Below are 16,301 nucleotides of genomic sequence, written 5' to 3'. Positions count from 1 at the left end.
GTGATACAAGGGGAAAAAGTCAAAGGTTCTATGAAAGCGTCTGCCTCCAGGTTCATATCACAGAGATTCAAGTCTCAGGGCTATTAGAGGGCCCCAGGTGACTTGTTAAAAAGCAGCTATAGACATGAGGGGTTTATTTAGCATCCCAGTTCACCTACCTACCCTTACCTCTGTGCTTTGAACTGCTCAGAGTAGGGCAGTATAGTGAAATCTGTCTAGGACACCATCTCTGAAAGACAGGCCCCAGGGGAAAAGGTTGAGTTGCCATAGAATAAATCTTTATACTATAAACTATCAGAAACCTGTATTTGAAGACCATCTGCAAAAAGAGATCGGCTTCCTTTAGAACAACAGGTGGTCTCTCATGGGTGACTATATATAAAATACATGGCCTCATTATTATTAGCTGATAGCTTTCACTGAGCCCTGAGGTTCAAATATTGCCATAGTCAACAAAAGGGATTTTCTATTTTTCCTAGTAGCAATGACTCATGCTCCATGCACAAAGCAAGATATCTAGCCAGCAGAATAAAGGCTACCCTGAGGTGGAAGACATACATATCAGTTTCCATTAAGAAACAAGTCCTTATAAATACAATTTTAGTGAATATTTACATCTAAAGCTTAACACTATTTAAGATTCCTGTACTTGATTCCTTTTTCATCATTTAGTAATGGCTACCACTACAAAAAAAGAACCATTCCTTTGATGTTTCACATTTTTATAGCATCCTTGGACATGTCTATGCTTCACTCTTGAAAATTTATGACAAGAGAATCAGAATGTCTACTATCTATTTGGTGAAAAACAGAATAGGCTCAGAAAACAACACAGCAATCATAATTACAACCTTAATACCGTTACCTTACCATAAACAATAAAGATCTATCACTTGACCTTCCTTTTACTCAATGAACTTTTTATTCTTCTGCTCTCCATAACCTTCTCGAGGCTCCAGGACATCAAACCTGTTACCAGTATCCATGGAGCGTGCACGCTGAGTTTTCTATACCAAATATACATTCTCCCTCTCTCTTCTCCATAAAATCAAACCTCTTTGTTTCAAAATACAGTTCTATGAGTGCTATCAAATACCTGGAGTATCTTAGGCACATGACTTAACTTCCCTGAAATTCTAGCTTTTTAGTTGTAAAATAAGAAACTTAACTACATCATTTCTAATATTTCTTATACTCTGATTCCCATGACATGCCATGAAGTTTTTGTTATTTTCAACACCTGAACCCTAAATTCCTAATGACCAGTATTAGCCCTAGGGTTTTTAAGAGTCAATATTTATAATTTGTATTATTTGTTTTATATGCGTATACTTACACACACTTATACATTATCATTTGTGCTTATCTTGAGAAAAAAATGACCTGTTCTTTTTTTCTTTTTAAGCACCCCCACCAAAGAAAATACAATTAGTAGTGGACAGTGAATAAAATAGAGTAAATAAGCACATAAGAGGAAAAAAAATGTCTTTAAGTTGGGTAAGCAATAGATACTCTAACATGCATAATAGGTAAGGGCCTAGAAAAATACCAGTAACAAGATTTAGAGTTCTTATAGTGCCACCTAGTGGACATTTGCACTAAATTCTACTTTAAATTTAAATTTTTTTTTTTTTTTTTTTTTTTTTGGAGTCCAAGTCTCACTCTGTCGCCCAGGCTGGAGTGCAATGGCACGCTCACGGCTACCCCAGCGTCAACCTGCTGGGCTCAGGCAATCTTGCCTCAGTCTTCCAGGTAGCTGAAACTACAGGCGCACACTACCACACCCAGCTAATTTTTTGATATATTGTAGAGACGAGAACTCACCAAGTTGCCCAAGCTGGTCTTGAACCCGTGAGCTCAGGCAATCCTCTCACCTTGGCCTCCCAAAGTGCTGGGATTACAGGACTGAGCCACTGTGCCTGGCCCTAAATTATTTTTAATTTGACCTTCTATATTTTATCTTACACTAACTATACCATGTAGTGTATCAACTTGAAGTTTATCTTGAAACGAGATTTAGGTTACTAAGTAGTCAATCGACTGAAAAATATTCCTATTTAAAATAATCCTACCTCAAGGTATCAAGTATAAATCCAATAAATGAAATTACATAAATAAGAAAATAAATGGTACTTTGACATAGAAAAGTTTTGCAAATTTAAATAACTATACACCTTTCCAATTAGTCCCCCTAATGCTTTTACTGTCATCAACACCATTCAATTTAACAGTTTAACCACAACCTTCATGTTTGTCTACACAGAGAAAGGAATTATTATCCCGTCATCAAAAAAACATACACATCTTGGTCTTGATGTCATTTTTAAAACCAGCAATAGATGTTATCCTCAAAATGAACATTTCATTTACTCTAAAACGGCTAATTCAACACAGTTTAATAGATCCTTTCTTGTCTCTACAACTGTTACAATGAGCACTTGGGGGAGTACTTAATCCACAATTCACAGCTCCCCAAATAAGCGTAGATTTTGTTGTTCCAGGAGACATTTAAGAATATTTACTCTTACAATCTGCTACATACAAGAAGCTAATCTCTCAATTTGTATTTGTGGTTATAATCACCTAATTATTTTCTCCCATTTGCTGCATGAACCTGAAAAACATCCTTCCCAAAACTGAAAAGGAAGCCAAGAAGTGTATTAGGAAAAGGAAATTACACAGGTTACCAGATGAGACTTCACCAACATCAAAGCTCCGATATCAAGGCCAGCATGGCAATAAAGCAACCTATATCCTTCAAACAGGCCAACAGATGTGAGAAACATGTCAAGAAGCTCAACTGCCATGCATCCATTTGGGCAGGTTTCCACAAATGTCACAGTAACTTATTAGCTAAGTTTAATTAAACAAAAAGAAAGAAGTTTAAAATGGAAATAAAATGTTAGCAATCAATCGTATCTTTCATTTTTGAAAAAATATAGTTTAATTTACTTACAAAGGAGATAAAGAGGAACCAAGATTTCATTTTTTAAATGTAAAACTGATTGGGCATGGTGGCTCACTCCTGTAATCCCAACACTTTGGGAGGCAGAGGCAAGAGGATTGCCTGAGTCCAGGGGTCCGAGACCAGACTCAACTTGGTGAGACCTTGTCTCTACAATAATTTAAAAAAAAAAAAATTAGCCAGGAGTGATGATGCATGCCTGTAGTTCCAGCTACTTGGAAGTCTGAGGCAGAAAGATCGCCTGAGCCCAGCAGGTCAAGACTGCAGCAGCCACAGCATGTCACTGCACACCAGCCTAGATGACATAGTGAGACTCCAACTCAAAATTTTTTTTAAAAAGTAAAACTATAACTTTTGCCCACGAGTCCACTGAACAATTTCATAATTTTTAAGTTTCATATTAGATAAAATATATTTATCAGTTTAACACCAAATTATTGATTTTATGAAGCCTTAAAGGGGTTTCTCTATCTTGCTCTACTATAAAATAACTGTAATTTTAAAAAAGCAGAAATCCAGATCTCCATGTCTTCCTTAGAAAACTTTCATTTCAAAGTAAATTAGAACCTGTTGATTGCATTTTTAAGGTACTAACAAAAATAATGATCGTTAGCCTCTATATAGCTCTGTTTTCACTGGGTGCAGTAGCTCACACCTATAATCCCAGCACTGGGAGGCAGAGGTGAGAGGATTGCCTAAGTTCGAGACCAGCCTGGGCAACTTGGCGAGACCTCATCTCTACAATAAATCAAAAAATGAGCTGGGCATGGTGGCCTGTGTCTGTAGTTCCAGCTACTTGAAAGGCTGAGGTAAAAGGGATCGCGTGAGCCCAGCAGGTCAAGGCTGCACTCCAGCCTGGGCGACAGAGTGAGACTCTAACTCAAAAAAAATAAAAATTAAAAAAAAAAAAAAATTATATAGCTCTGTTCTCCAAGAAGTGATAAACTTGTCATTAAATTGTAATTAAAGGCTTTTGAAACAGCAGACTATATATTAAGATTTGCCCTTCTAACTCACTCCATCAGCAAACTAAGTTGCAAGTATAAAGAATGACAATCCATCTTTAAAACTTCACTCAGGAAACAGTGCACTCATGAGCTGTTACACAGTAAATCACCTCCTCACGTTTTGGCCCTAAATCCCAAATACAAGCATTTGGCACTATAATTCCTCTAGAACTCTCCATTTCACTGCATACCTGTGGGGCTTGGCTAGCTGCTGGCTTTCCTCTTCTTTTGCTACTAGATGCCCTCTCCCTTGGTTGTCTCTGGAAATTGCAGACCTTTTTGGTCTGAAGTAAATCTTCTACCTTCCCACTGTCAGACAATCTCATGATATTTATAAGCCTTTTTCTCTCTCAAATAACAATAAATTTGCAAACTGTTGATCTGTCTGTATTTGTCAACCTGATATCTTTCAGCAGGATTAATTAGCCAGGCATAACAGTTTTTAAAGGAAGAGGAGAAAAAAAACATAACCATTAACCACATTTCTAGTTGCATGTTTCTCATTTTTCATGGATCACAGTGTGTTTCAGGGATGGTAATGTAGCTGAAAACTCAACTGCACTGACAGAATAAAATGTCACTATTCCTTTTACATGTCATAAGTCCTTTTCCATGTTTTCAACAGAAATGTTGGCCCTAATTTCTCTCATAAAAGCACATTCCTAAGAGATAAATCTTTCCAAAGGAAACACATCCTTTTGAAACTTCAGAGGTAAACTATGAAACAACTGCCATAGGTAGGGTCACCCTTACAGTTTAGTTTGCCGGAGGCAGTTCTATGTCATGCTTGTGGTTTTGGTGTAATTATTAAAAGCATTGTCTATAATTCTCAGAAGTGTCCTAGTTTGGACAACAAAATACATGCTCCCCCTAGCTTTAGAGGTTGTATCTCCTTTAACATGAATACAGCCACCTGTCCATCTTGAACAGCCTTCAATATTTTAGAACACCATCCCAAGAAGAGTCATTCCTAATAATAATGCTCCTCCCCTTCTCTCCTAGATTACAGCAAAGAACAAAAAGATCTGACTGCTCCTATTCATGATTACCTCATACTAAAATAGGATCCTAAGATATCCTTCTGTCACCATGGTTGACCCTACATAGTACAAGAGGCCTATTAGAGATATCAAAAGAATATAACCACTCCCACATCAATCTTTGATTTCTGTATCCAAAAAATGGAGAGAGAAAAGACACGTTCTTCACTTCCAAGAACTGTACTCCTCATTGAATACTCTTCTACAAATCTTTCTCACTTTTCTACCTGTCCTCTATTGGACATCATAGAATTGGTATATTTTACACATGGAAAACATGAGCTCCTCTTTCTCAGGAGTAGGGAAACTGAAGCAACAGGCAGATCCAGTTATCCTAAAAAAGTCACCTTCCAGAATTCTAGAATTCTAGAATTAGAATTACACTGGGATCTTAAGCAGGGAATAGATTTTCTAAACAGTAGCAAGAATGTCACAAAGAACAGATATTTTTTCCAAAAAAATTAGACAGATTATAAAGTAAAATTACTGTCAACAATGTTTTTCTTTTTCTTTTTTTTTTTAATTGAGTTGGAGTCTCGCTCCTTCGCCCAGGCTGGAATGCAGTGGCACGCTCACAGCCACCCCAGCATCAACCTGTTGGGCTCAGGCGATCCTTCCACCTCAGCCTTCCAAGTAGCTGGAACTCATGTGCACACTACCACGCCCAGCTAATTTTTTGATATATTGTAGACACGAAGTCTCACCAAATTGCCCAGGCTGGTCTGAAATCCCTGGGCTCAGGCAATCCTCTCCTTGGCCTCCCAAAGTCCTGGGATTACAGGCTTAAGCCACGACACAGAGCCCAACAATGTTTTTCTATGGACCTGGCAGAATCAGGATCGAGTGAAAGGTACTGAGGGCACAATGGAATCTCCTGGGTGTGTGGCCCCCATGCGTTATACAGAACACTAAGTTTAAATTAATGGACTTTGTTTTTAAGTCATGAGAAATGCAATGAAAACGAACAAAAGGTAACCACTTCTCTAAATGAGGTAGCACCAAAAGGAAAAAAATTAAGTGCATCAGTCCATACAATGAATAGGAACTTAGTGCTCTTTACCATATCAAGATAGGAATTTATTGCTATAGATCTATGTCAATGTGGCTGTGGCTACATGACATCAACATATACCCTCACAAAAACAGCGCTACAATGAGACTATGGCTACCTCTCATGTTGAAGTCATAAAGCATTCCCCTCGGCCATAAACTCTTACTCATGAAAGAGATGAAGAAATATTCAGTCTATTATTTTACCTTTAATACACCAAACAAATCCAATTCTCTATTTTCTTTTTAAAGACCCCTCCCATCTCTCTCCCCAAATCTCTCTTTTTCTTTTAACTCCATAATCTCTTCTGAAAGAAAACTAGTTACAGAAATTCAAAAGCTAAAATGTACGAATTTAAATCTTTCTATAAATTCAAGTATGGCTTAATAGAAAACTAAAACAAGAGATTAAGCATTCTTGAGTTAAACTGATTAAAAGTAAAGAAATTGCTTTGATTTGGACTCATGTTATTAGAATACATACCAAAAACACTAAAACTGCCCTAGGTTTATCCTTCCTGGGTAAATGACTGGATTTTTAAAACCAGTCCTGAAATTGTTTAAAAGTCAGATACTGCTAAATAAACTTGAAGAAGTCATTGTTATACTAGACAATGCAAATTCTGAATTACTCATTACATCATATTTCATCAAATCTAAGATGGCTTATTTGGAGGATGAATCACTATCTTATATACCACTAAGAAAAAACGTCACCAGTTAAACGTGAGATATCACTGACCCAATATCATACACCCAATGTCAGTGATGCTAAAATGTGAAGTAAAAAAGTACCTTAGAGCCGGGTTTGGTGGCTCAGCCTGTAATCCCGTGCTTTGGGAGGCTGAGGTGAGTGGATTGCCTGAACCCGCGGGTTCTAGACCCGCTGGGGCAACGTGGCGAGACCTCATCTCTACAAAAAATCAAAAAATTAGCCAGGCATGGTAGTGCGCGCCTGTAGTTCCAGCTACTTGGAAGGCTGAGGCGGAAGGATCACCGGAGCCCAGCAGGGCAAGGTTGCAGTGGCCGGGAGTGGCCACTGCACTCTAGTCTGGGCGACAGAGTGAGACTCCAACTCAAAAAAAAAAAAAAGTACCTTAGAATCAGTGAAATGTCCTCAGAGTCCTATATTCATCTGTTTTTTACAATGTAGATATTATTTATATTGTTCTGCAGTCAAAACCTTTGAAATACAAAAAAATTAAAATCTCTTACCCTCTGTACTACACTCAGGAAAGGTATCAATGAAGGAATCCGAGTGAGCTTCAGCAGGACCAATCAATTCAGAACCATCATTAATTATTCCACCCTAAAAAGATCACACACATTGTATATCATTGTCAGTAAAAGCGTTAAAAAATCAATAATGAATAAACAATAGCTATCCCAGTTGAGTATGTATAAGGATTTATAAAAACTGCTATATTAATCTATTAAACTAGATTACAATTCTTTCAAAAAATCAATAGGTATATATCAATATTAGTTTATCAGTTGTAACAAATGTACTCCACCAATCCAAGACATTAATAATAGGGAAAACTGCAGAGTAGGATGGGGAAGAGGTATACATGAGAAAATTGTACTTTCTGCACAATTTTACTATAAACCTAAACTGCTCTAAAAACAGTCTATTGTTTAAAAATTCTATGGGAATATGGCCATGTTTATAATATGTGGCTTTTTATAAAAGTATATTATTTTAACTCTATCAAAAGTCGTCACAAGGCAAAAGCAGAAGGAAAAAACCCTTGGGCTAAAGAATATTGTTCAGTACCCTTAGGGATTGATCGTTTTCTTTAGTAATAAATGATAACTCATTAGGAAGTCACTGAATTTTATCAAATTATAAACTACAACATATCACATAGCACTTAATGTGATCAAAGAAGTCACTTCAGTTTAAGGACAACTTACATACAATGTAAGTAAAACTAAAAAAATTTAAGGTATTTTTAATGGAGACATTTTTTAGAGATAAAAATATATATAAAATTGATTTTTCCATGTGATCATCATTTTAATCTCATACCTCAAAATATATGTCCTCTGATTCTAAAAGCAAATAAAAAATGTTATCATCAGACACTAAGTAGTAGTGGTGATGATGTTGTACTGTGGTTTTATGGAGTAAATATTTCAATCACAGATATAAGAGCTTACAAATCTTAAATAATTAAAATAAAAATTCTTCTGCTACTTAACATCTTCCCTCTACCTTCCATCAATAGTGCTATGCCTCCAAACACTACTACCAGGATAGCACAATCCAAAAGAAATACAGACCCTCATTTTCTCTCTACTTCAGCACAAAAAAACTCAATGACTATCTTTACCTAATCAGAAGTCTCCCTGCTGGTTTATCTTTAAGAAAGAAAAATTTGAAATGGTCCCTCTCAAATCACCTAATTGTACTTCCCAGAGTGTTATATGAACTAAAACTTTAAAAATGATTATTCTCTACAGAAACAAGAATTTTTGTATTACTTTATTCTAGCTTTTATAACTATATTGAGATTATAGTTTATATTTAAATTTTTCCTCAAAAGAAAGAATATCTATTCTAGACTAAGCCATCCTTTAAACACCCAGACCAAATAATAAGACTTTTAAGTACTCTGCAAGTTAATTTCATTTATAATCTCACTTAAAAGAAAGCACTTTTCAACTACTATCTCTTCCACCATTAGGCATATGACTAAATTACTTACTATTTTGGGATAACACTCAAACCATGTTTTTAACTCTGCTCTCACACTACCACAACAATCAACACAGAATAAGACTTCTGAGACCAAATGTGGTTTCCCCCACACACTCAAGCAGTAGACACCAGCTGGGCATTCTCTAATTCAATTCCAACACTATTTACCTGAAGACAGTGTCAGATCCCACAGGATGAGGGCTCAGTCTCCAAGACTGCCTCCCCACAGACACCAGTTGCAAATCTAGGCCTGTGGAACTTAAAACCCGTTGGTTTCAAGTTGAGGATCCTACAATCCTCCTCTTTGGGTTCGATCAATTTGCTGGAATAGCTCACAGAACTCAGTGAAACATGTTTACCAGTTTATTATAAAGGATATTACAAAGGATACAGATGAAGAGGTGTATAGGGCGAGGCCTGGGGCATGAAGCTTCCATACCAGCCCTGGACACACCACCTTCCAGGAGCCGCCCTGTGTTCAGCTATGTGGAAGCTCTCCAAACTCAGTTTTCTGGGGTTTCATGGAAGCTTCATTACATAGGTATGGTTGACAACTGTACAGAAATGTGACTGGACCAAAAGCACATGCCCTAAATCGAGCAAGGCCGGTTTGTTCAGACCTTTCTTAGCCTTTCTGTGCAGCATTTCTTCTTCTACGGCATAAGGTAAGACTCTCTGGAATGAGGATCTTCCAACCCACAAACAGATTAGAGTCCTGATTTATGCAGGTGAAAGGATGACAAAAGAAGGTCAGAGGGGCCTTCTTCTGTTTCCTGAGGCCTGCTCCTGTGACCTAAAGCACCCCAACATTATAACAAAAGACTGTAACAAGAGCTGTGAGAGTTATGGACCAGGAATCATGGATGAAAACCGTATCTATATCATAACATCACACCTACCTATAAAATTGAAATGATGTCTATAATTAAGTCAAGGAGTTGTGAGAACTAAAAGATTTCATGTAAAGAGAAAAAGTAAGAGAATATAGATAAAGTATATAGAACAATGCAAGCACTCAGTAAATATTATTAGTTGACATAAAACTGCTTATAAAATTTAAAATGTACACTGTTTTAACTTATACTACTAGAGGTATGTTATTTACCTAGTTAAAAAACAATATTATGCAAAATATATAATACAGAACAAATATGTAATGAAATAAAATGATAAAAACTCTTCTACAGGAACTAGAGGGCTTCAGGTTTAAATTTCCAGTTCAGGCTCGACGCAGTGCCTCACGTCTATAATCCTGGCTCTTTGGGAGGCGAAGGCGAGATGATTGTCTGAGTTCAGAGGTTTGAGATCAGCCTGGGCAACATAGTGAGACCTCGTCTTTACAATATATCAAAAAATTAGCTAGGTATGTTAGCGCATGTCTATGGTTCCAGCTACTTGGAAGGCTGAGGTGGAAGGATCATCTGAGTCCAACAGGTTGAGACTACAGTAGCCGTGATTGTGCCACTGCATTCCAGCCTGGGTGACAGATTGAAGCACAGAAAAAAAAAATCCACCCAAACATTGTTTACAGTAATAGTAGCAACCTCAGAGCTAAATAAACGGCAAGGAACAGTGAGCGACTCAGCCAACATAAAACTGCAGTTAGCAAAAGACCAGGCGTATAGCAGGGAGATTCAGAAAATAACAGTTATAGAGAGTCTTAACAAGCTCACTACCCATTCACATAAGAGAAACCAGAGAGAGACCAAGCTATCCACAAATACCTAGTAAACCATGAAACAGACCACAAGCACAGAGGACGTTTTAAAACTGGTTAGACTTTGAAAACATAAAGAACCATCAGCATTAAGTATGGGAGCATATAATGGCACAGGTGTTTAAACATAAGCAATGACCAAGCACTGGCTGATCACAAGGCTATGCTGATACAGGGCTAAGCCCTAAGTAGCCAGGTTTAAAATGAAATTAAAAATTGAGCAGAGATATCAACAGTCACACACTTCACAAGAAACAGATTCCACAGACTTACTATAAACTAAACACACTAACAAAAAATGTTAGTCACTTAATACACTAACATAAAATGGCAACAATCTTCAGGGAGAAAATCAAACCTAGATTTGCTATAATATATTATCCAAAATGTTCAGTTTTCAACAAAAAATTACAGGGCAAAGTGGGTGACCCATACATAGGGGGAAAAAAGCAGTCAACAGAAACTATTTCTGAGGGAACAAAAATGTTGAACTTAGAAGGCAAAAACTTCAAAGCAGCTATTATAAATATATTCCAATAATCAAAGGAAAACATGATTAAAGAATTAAAAGAAAGTATGAGGACTATGACTCATGAAATAGTAAATATATAGGAATTATAAAAAAAGAACGAAATGAAATATTATTCATAATAGACAAAAGCAAAGATATCCAAAAGCTCATCAACTAATGAAAAAATAAGCAAAATGTGGTATATTCATATCCATTCAATGTAATATTATTCAGTCATGAACTACTGACACATGCTACAATATGAATGAATCTTAGAATTAATCTTAGAAAAGTCAGGCTCTGTGTAAGAAGCCAGATGCAAAATGCCACATATTTTATGACTTTATTCATATGAAATGTCCAGAAAAGGTAAATTCAAGACAGAAAGTAGTAGTCAGGGGTTGGAACAAATAGCAAAGGAGGAACAAATGCTAATGGATATGAATTTCTTACAGAGTGATGAAAGTGTTCTGGAATTAGATACTAGTGATGGTTGCATAACCTTGTGAATATACTAAAAATCCCAGAATTTTATACTTTAAAATGGTAAATTTTGTGTTATGTGAGTTATACCGCAATTAAAAAAGTACACATCCGGGTGCAGAGGCTCATGCCTGCAATCCCAGAACTTTGGTAGACCACAGTGGGAGGGAGCTACATAAGCCCAAGAGTTTGGTATCAGCCTAGGCAACAAAGTGAGGCCTCATCTCTACAAAAAAATTTAAAAATTAGCCAGCCATGGTGGAATGTGCCTGTAGTCCCCAGCTACTAGGGAGCCTGAGGCAAAAGGATAACCTGAGCCAGGAGTTCAAGTTTACAGTGAGCCATGATCATGCCACTGCACTGACAGAGTGAGACCCAGACTCAAAAAAAAAGGAAAACAAAACATGTAAAAATGTATGGGACGAGGCACATGCAGTGCTAAAAAAGAAAATTCATTCATAGCTGTAAATGACTATATTAGACAAGAAAAGTCTCAAATCATTTACTTAAGGTTTCATTTTAAGGAATTAAATAAAGAGCAAAGTAAACCCAAACCAAGCAAAAGAAAGGAAATAATACAGTTTAGAAAGAAATCAATGAAATGAAACCAAAAACAGAAAAATAAGATCAGTGAGGTTAAAAGTTGATCCTTCTAAAAGATCATCAAAAATATCAGATTTTTAGACTGACATACCAAAAAAAAAAGACAAGACACAAATTACCAAAATTATGAATAAAAGAGGAGACATCACTAGCATCCCCAGAGAAAATAAAAGCATTATAAGGGACTACTATGAACAACTTTATGCTAACAAATTACACAATTTAGATGACAATGCCTAGAAACACATTATTAATACTGACTCAGGAAGGAAGAGAAAATCAGAACAGATTTATAACAAGTAAATAAACTGAATTAGAATTAAAAATCTTCCCACCTAGACTGGTAAGGGGTTGAGGGGCGAGAAATTACTTAATGGGTACAATGTACATCACTTGCACTAAAAGCCCAGACTTCACCACTATGCAATATATCTATGTAACAAAACTTCACTTGTACCCCCTAAATCGATTAATTTTTAAAAAGAAATCTTCCCACCTTAATTCCATTCCACAGTATATAGCTAAGAGGAATGAAAAAATATGTCCATACAAAAACTTACACACCAGTATTCTAACAGCATCATTCATAATAACCAAAAGACAAACAATCCAAATGCTCATCAGCTCATGAACAGGTAAACAAAATGTGGTATATTGTACAACCATAAAAGGAATAAAGTACTGATGCATGCTACAACATGAATGAACAATTACATAATACTATATGAAAATACACAATTTCATTCACAAGAGCATGACATGATTAGAAAATTTAGTACTAAATTTAACACAAGATATTCCAGACTTACGCCCTAAAAAGTCACAAAACACTGCTGAAAGAGGAGCTGTGCAATGGCTCACAGCTATTATCCCAACACTTTGGGAAGCTGAGGCAGGGGATTGCTTGAGCTCAGGAGTTCAAGACCAGCCTGGGCAACAAGCAAGACCTCGTCTCTAAAAAAAATAGAAAAATTAGCCGGCTGTGGTGGCAAACGCCTCTAGTCCCAAGCTACTCGGGAGACTGAAGCAGTAGAATCATTTGAGTCCAGGAGCTCAAGGCTACAGTGAGGCACTGCACTCCAGCCTGGGAAACAGAGTGAGACTCTGACTCAAAAAAAAGAAATTAAATAATACCTAAATAAATGGAGAATCATTTCATGTTCATGAACTGGAAAATAATATTGTTAAAATAACAATTCTCTTCAAATTGGCTTAATAAAATTCCAATAAAATTCTGTGAGAATTTTTTGTTCCTATGCACAAGCTGATGATAAAATTTTTTACAGAAATTCAAAGGACTCAAAGTTACCATAAAAATTTTGAAAAAGTAAAGTGTGCAAATTTAAACTATCTGATTCCAAAACGTACAATGCTACAGTAATAAAGAGAGTGTGGTACTAGCATAAGAACTGACACTTACATTAAGAGAACACATCAACAGTCCAGAAATAAGTCATCACGTTTATAGCCCATTTATTTTCAGCAAGAGTGCCGAGACAATTCGATGAGGGAAGGATAGTCTTTTCAACAAATGAAGCTGAGAATATTAGATATTCATGCGCCAGAAGATGAATTTAGATTGCTACTTCATACTATACATAAAAATTAACTAAAAATGAATCACAGACCTAAATGTAGCATTAAAATTTCTAGAAAAAAATACAGAAGAAAACCTTCATGACTTAATCAAGTTATTTATTGGATGTGACAAGCATGATCCAAAACAGGGGAAAAAAATTATAAATTTTAGTTCATCAAAGCTAAAAACTTTTAAACAATACCATTAAGAAAAAGAAAAGAGGTTACATCATGCCTGTAATCGCAGCATTCTAGGAAGCAGAGGAAGGAGAATTGCTGGAACCCAAGAGTTCAAGACCAGCCTGGGCAACATAGCAAGACCTCTTCTCTACAAAAAAAAAAAAATCAATAAATTGGCCAGGCACGGTAGCTCACTCCTGTAATCCCAGCACTTTGAGAGGCCAACACAGGAGGATCACCTGAGATCAGGAGTTGGAGACCAGCCTGGGCAATATAGTGAGAACTTGTCTCTAGAAAAAATTAGCCAGGCATGATGGCACATGCCTGTAGTCCCAGCTACTTGGAAGATTGGGATAGAAGGATCATCTGAGCCCAGGAGGTTGACACTGTGGTGAACCATGATCATGCCACTGCTCTCCAGCCTGGGTGACAGAGTGAGACTCCGACTCAAAAAAAGAAAAAAATATCCAGGTGTGGTGGTGGCTCACTCCTGTAGTCCCAGCTACTCAGGAGGCCAAGGCGGAAGGGTCGCCTGAGCCCAGGAGGTCGAGACTGCAGTGTTCATACATTGTTGGCTAACATAATGTGGTATAGTTACTTTGGAAGACAGTTTAGTAATTTCTTAAAAACATGAACACAAGACGCAGCAATTCTACTCTTCAGGATCTACCCAAGAGAAATCCATACAAAGATCTTTACACAAATGTCCACAGCAGTATTAATCATGAGAGCCAAAATTTAAAAACAATCCACATGACTACCAATTTGTCAGTGAATGAACAAAATGTAGTATTATCTATATAAGAAAATACTACTCAGCAACATAAAGGAATGATGCTGACACATGGTGGTTTTCTTTCACCCATGCCAGTTTTGGCGTGTCCCCCTTTCTTTTCTCCCTTCTCTCTCTAATAAACTTTGTTTGAAAACTTTTTTTAAAAATTGACATATAACATGGATGAAGCTCAAGAACATAATGCTCAGAGAAACAAACCAGAACAAAAGGCTGCATATTGTATAATTCCATGTATTTGAAATGTCTAGAAAAGACAAATCTACAGACAGAAAGGTGGTTGCCCAGGGCTGGGGATGAAAAAGGGGATCACGAGCAAGTGAACACAGGGAAACTGGTATGAGGTAATGGAAATGATCTGCATTTGGAGGGTGGTGATAGCTGCAAAACTCTTATAAATACTGAAAGTCAGTGGTTTTAAGGTATGTCAATAAAACTTAAATAACCAGTAAAGAGCATAGGTTGGGAAGGTGTAAATTAAAGCACAGTTGGCAATATACTGATAATTTTTGAAGCTGAGGGATGGGTAATATAGGTTCATTATACTATTATACTATTCCTTCTACTCTTAGGTTTTAAAAAAACGTCAACCTAATCAAGTGTCTATATGTTCATTTGCATGTAGTATCATCAGTGTTTCAACAGAGGAAAAAAGCTATGATGTTGTAGCACACCTTATGGACTGGCTATCCAAAAACATTCCCCCTCCACCTTCATCCGTGATATCTATGCTAATAGAGTCACCTTCCTAGACTCCTCCAAAGTAGGGATAGTCATTGGCCCAGTTCTGGCCAGTGAGATGTCAGAAGGACTATCTCTAGATAATGCTTCTAGGAAAGCTTTTTTTTTTTTTTTTTTTTTGAGTTGGAGTCTCACTGTGTCACCCAGACTGGAGTGCAGTGGCCGCTCCCGGCCACCGCAGCCTCAGCCTGCTGGGCTCCAGCGATCCTTCCACCTTAGCCTTCCAAGTAGCTGGAACTACAGGCACGCGCTACCATGCCCGGCTGATTTTTTATTTATTGTAGAGATGAGGTCTCGTGAAAGCTTTTAAAAACTGGCATTTTTCTTTTGGTCTTTCACACTCAAACCCAGAAACTTAGATCCTTTATATATTATTGAGTTCAATACCTGCCCTGGACTATCATTCTCAGACTTCTTGTTCTATGTAACAAATGAATCCTTTTTTTGGTTTCTGTTTAAGCTAATATGGCAAGCTTTTTTTTTTTTTTGCTTGCAGTTAAATAATCATGAGACCACATTTTCCTGCCCAGCACATTGCTTAAGGTACTTCCAAGATATTTTCCAAGATCAGTTTGACTCTTCCTAACCTGTTCAATCTTTGCCAAATTCTAAAAACAAATATCTCATTTCACAAAGTCTAAAAATTAGTGTCTTCCCTGAAAGAACTAGAAATTGACCTTCCATATGACCCAGTAATCCCCCTATTGGGAATATACCTGGAGACACTCAAATCACTGTACAAAAAGATATCTGCACAAGCATGTTTGTTGCAGCTCTATTCATAATAGCAAAAACATGGAACCAACCATGCTGCCGATTGAAAGTGAACTGGATAAAAAAAATGTGGTACTGTAATCCCGCGCCTTTGGGAGGCTGAGGTGAGTGGATTGCCTGAGCCCGCGGGTTTGAGACCCGCCTGGGCAGCGAGA

General features: G+C 37.0%; 1 protein-coding gene across 6 annotated transcripts in view; it reads right to left on the bottom strand.

Annotated features, from left to right (window-relative positions):
* The window catches only part of RPS6KC1 (ribosomal protein S6 kinase C1), a 192,020-nt gene that overhangs the window by 125,323 nt on the left and 50,396 nt on the right, over positions 1-16,301 (bottom strand). For all 6 annotated transcript variants that reach the window (XM_008055161.2, XM_021710891.1, XM_008055166.2 and 3 more), the window contains one exon: positions 7,278-7,371. In XM_008055161.2, the coding sequence (XP_008053352.1) occupies positions 7,278-7,371 (94 nt within the window). The remainder of the gene's footprint in view (positions 1-7,277; positions 7,372-16,301) is intronic.

The sequence above is a fragment of the Carlito syrichta genome, unplaced genomic scaffold (assembly GCF_000164805.1).
Source record: "Carlito syrichta isolate Samal-C Ts95f unplaced genomic scaffold, Tarsius_syrichta-2.0.1 Scaffold80553, whole genome shotgun sequence".
In the NCBI taxonomy this organism is placed as follows: Eukaryota; Metazoa; Chordata; class Mammalia; order Primates; family Tarsiidae; genus Carlito; species Carlito syrichta.
This window is presented reverse-complemented; position numbering and strand designations above follow the sequence as displayed.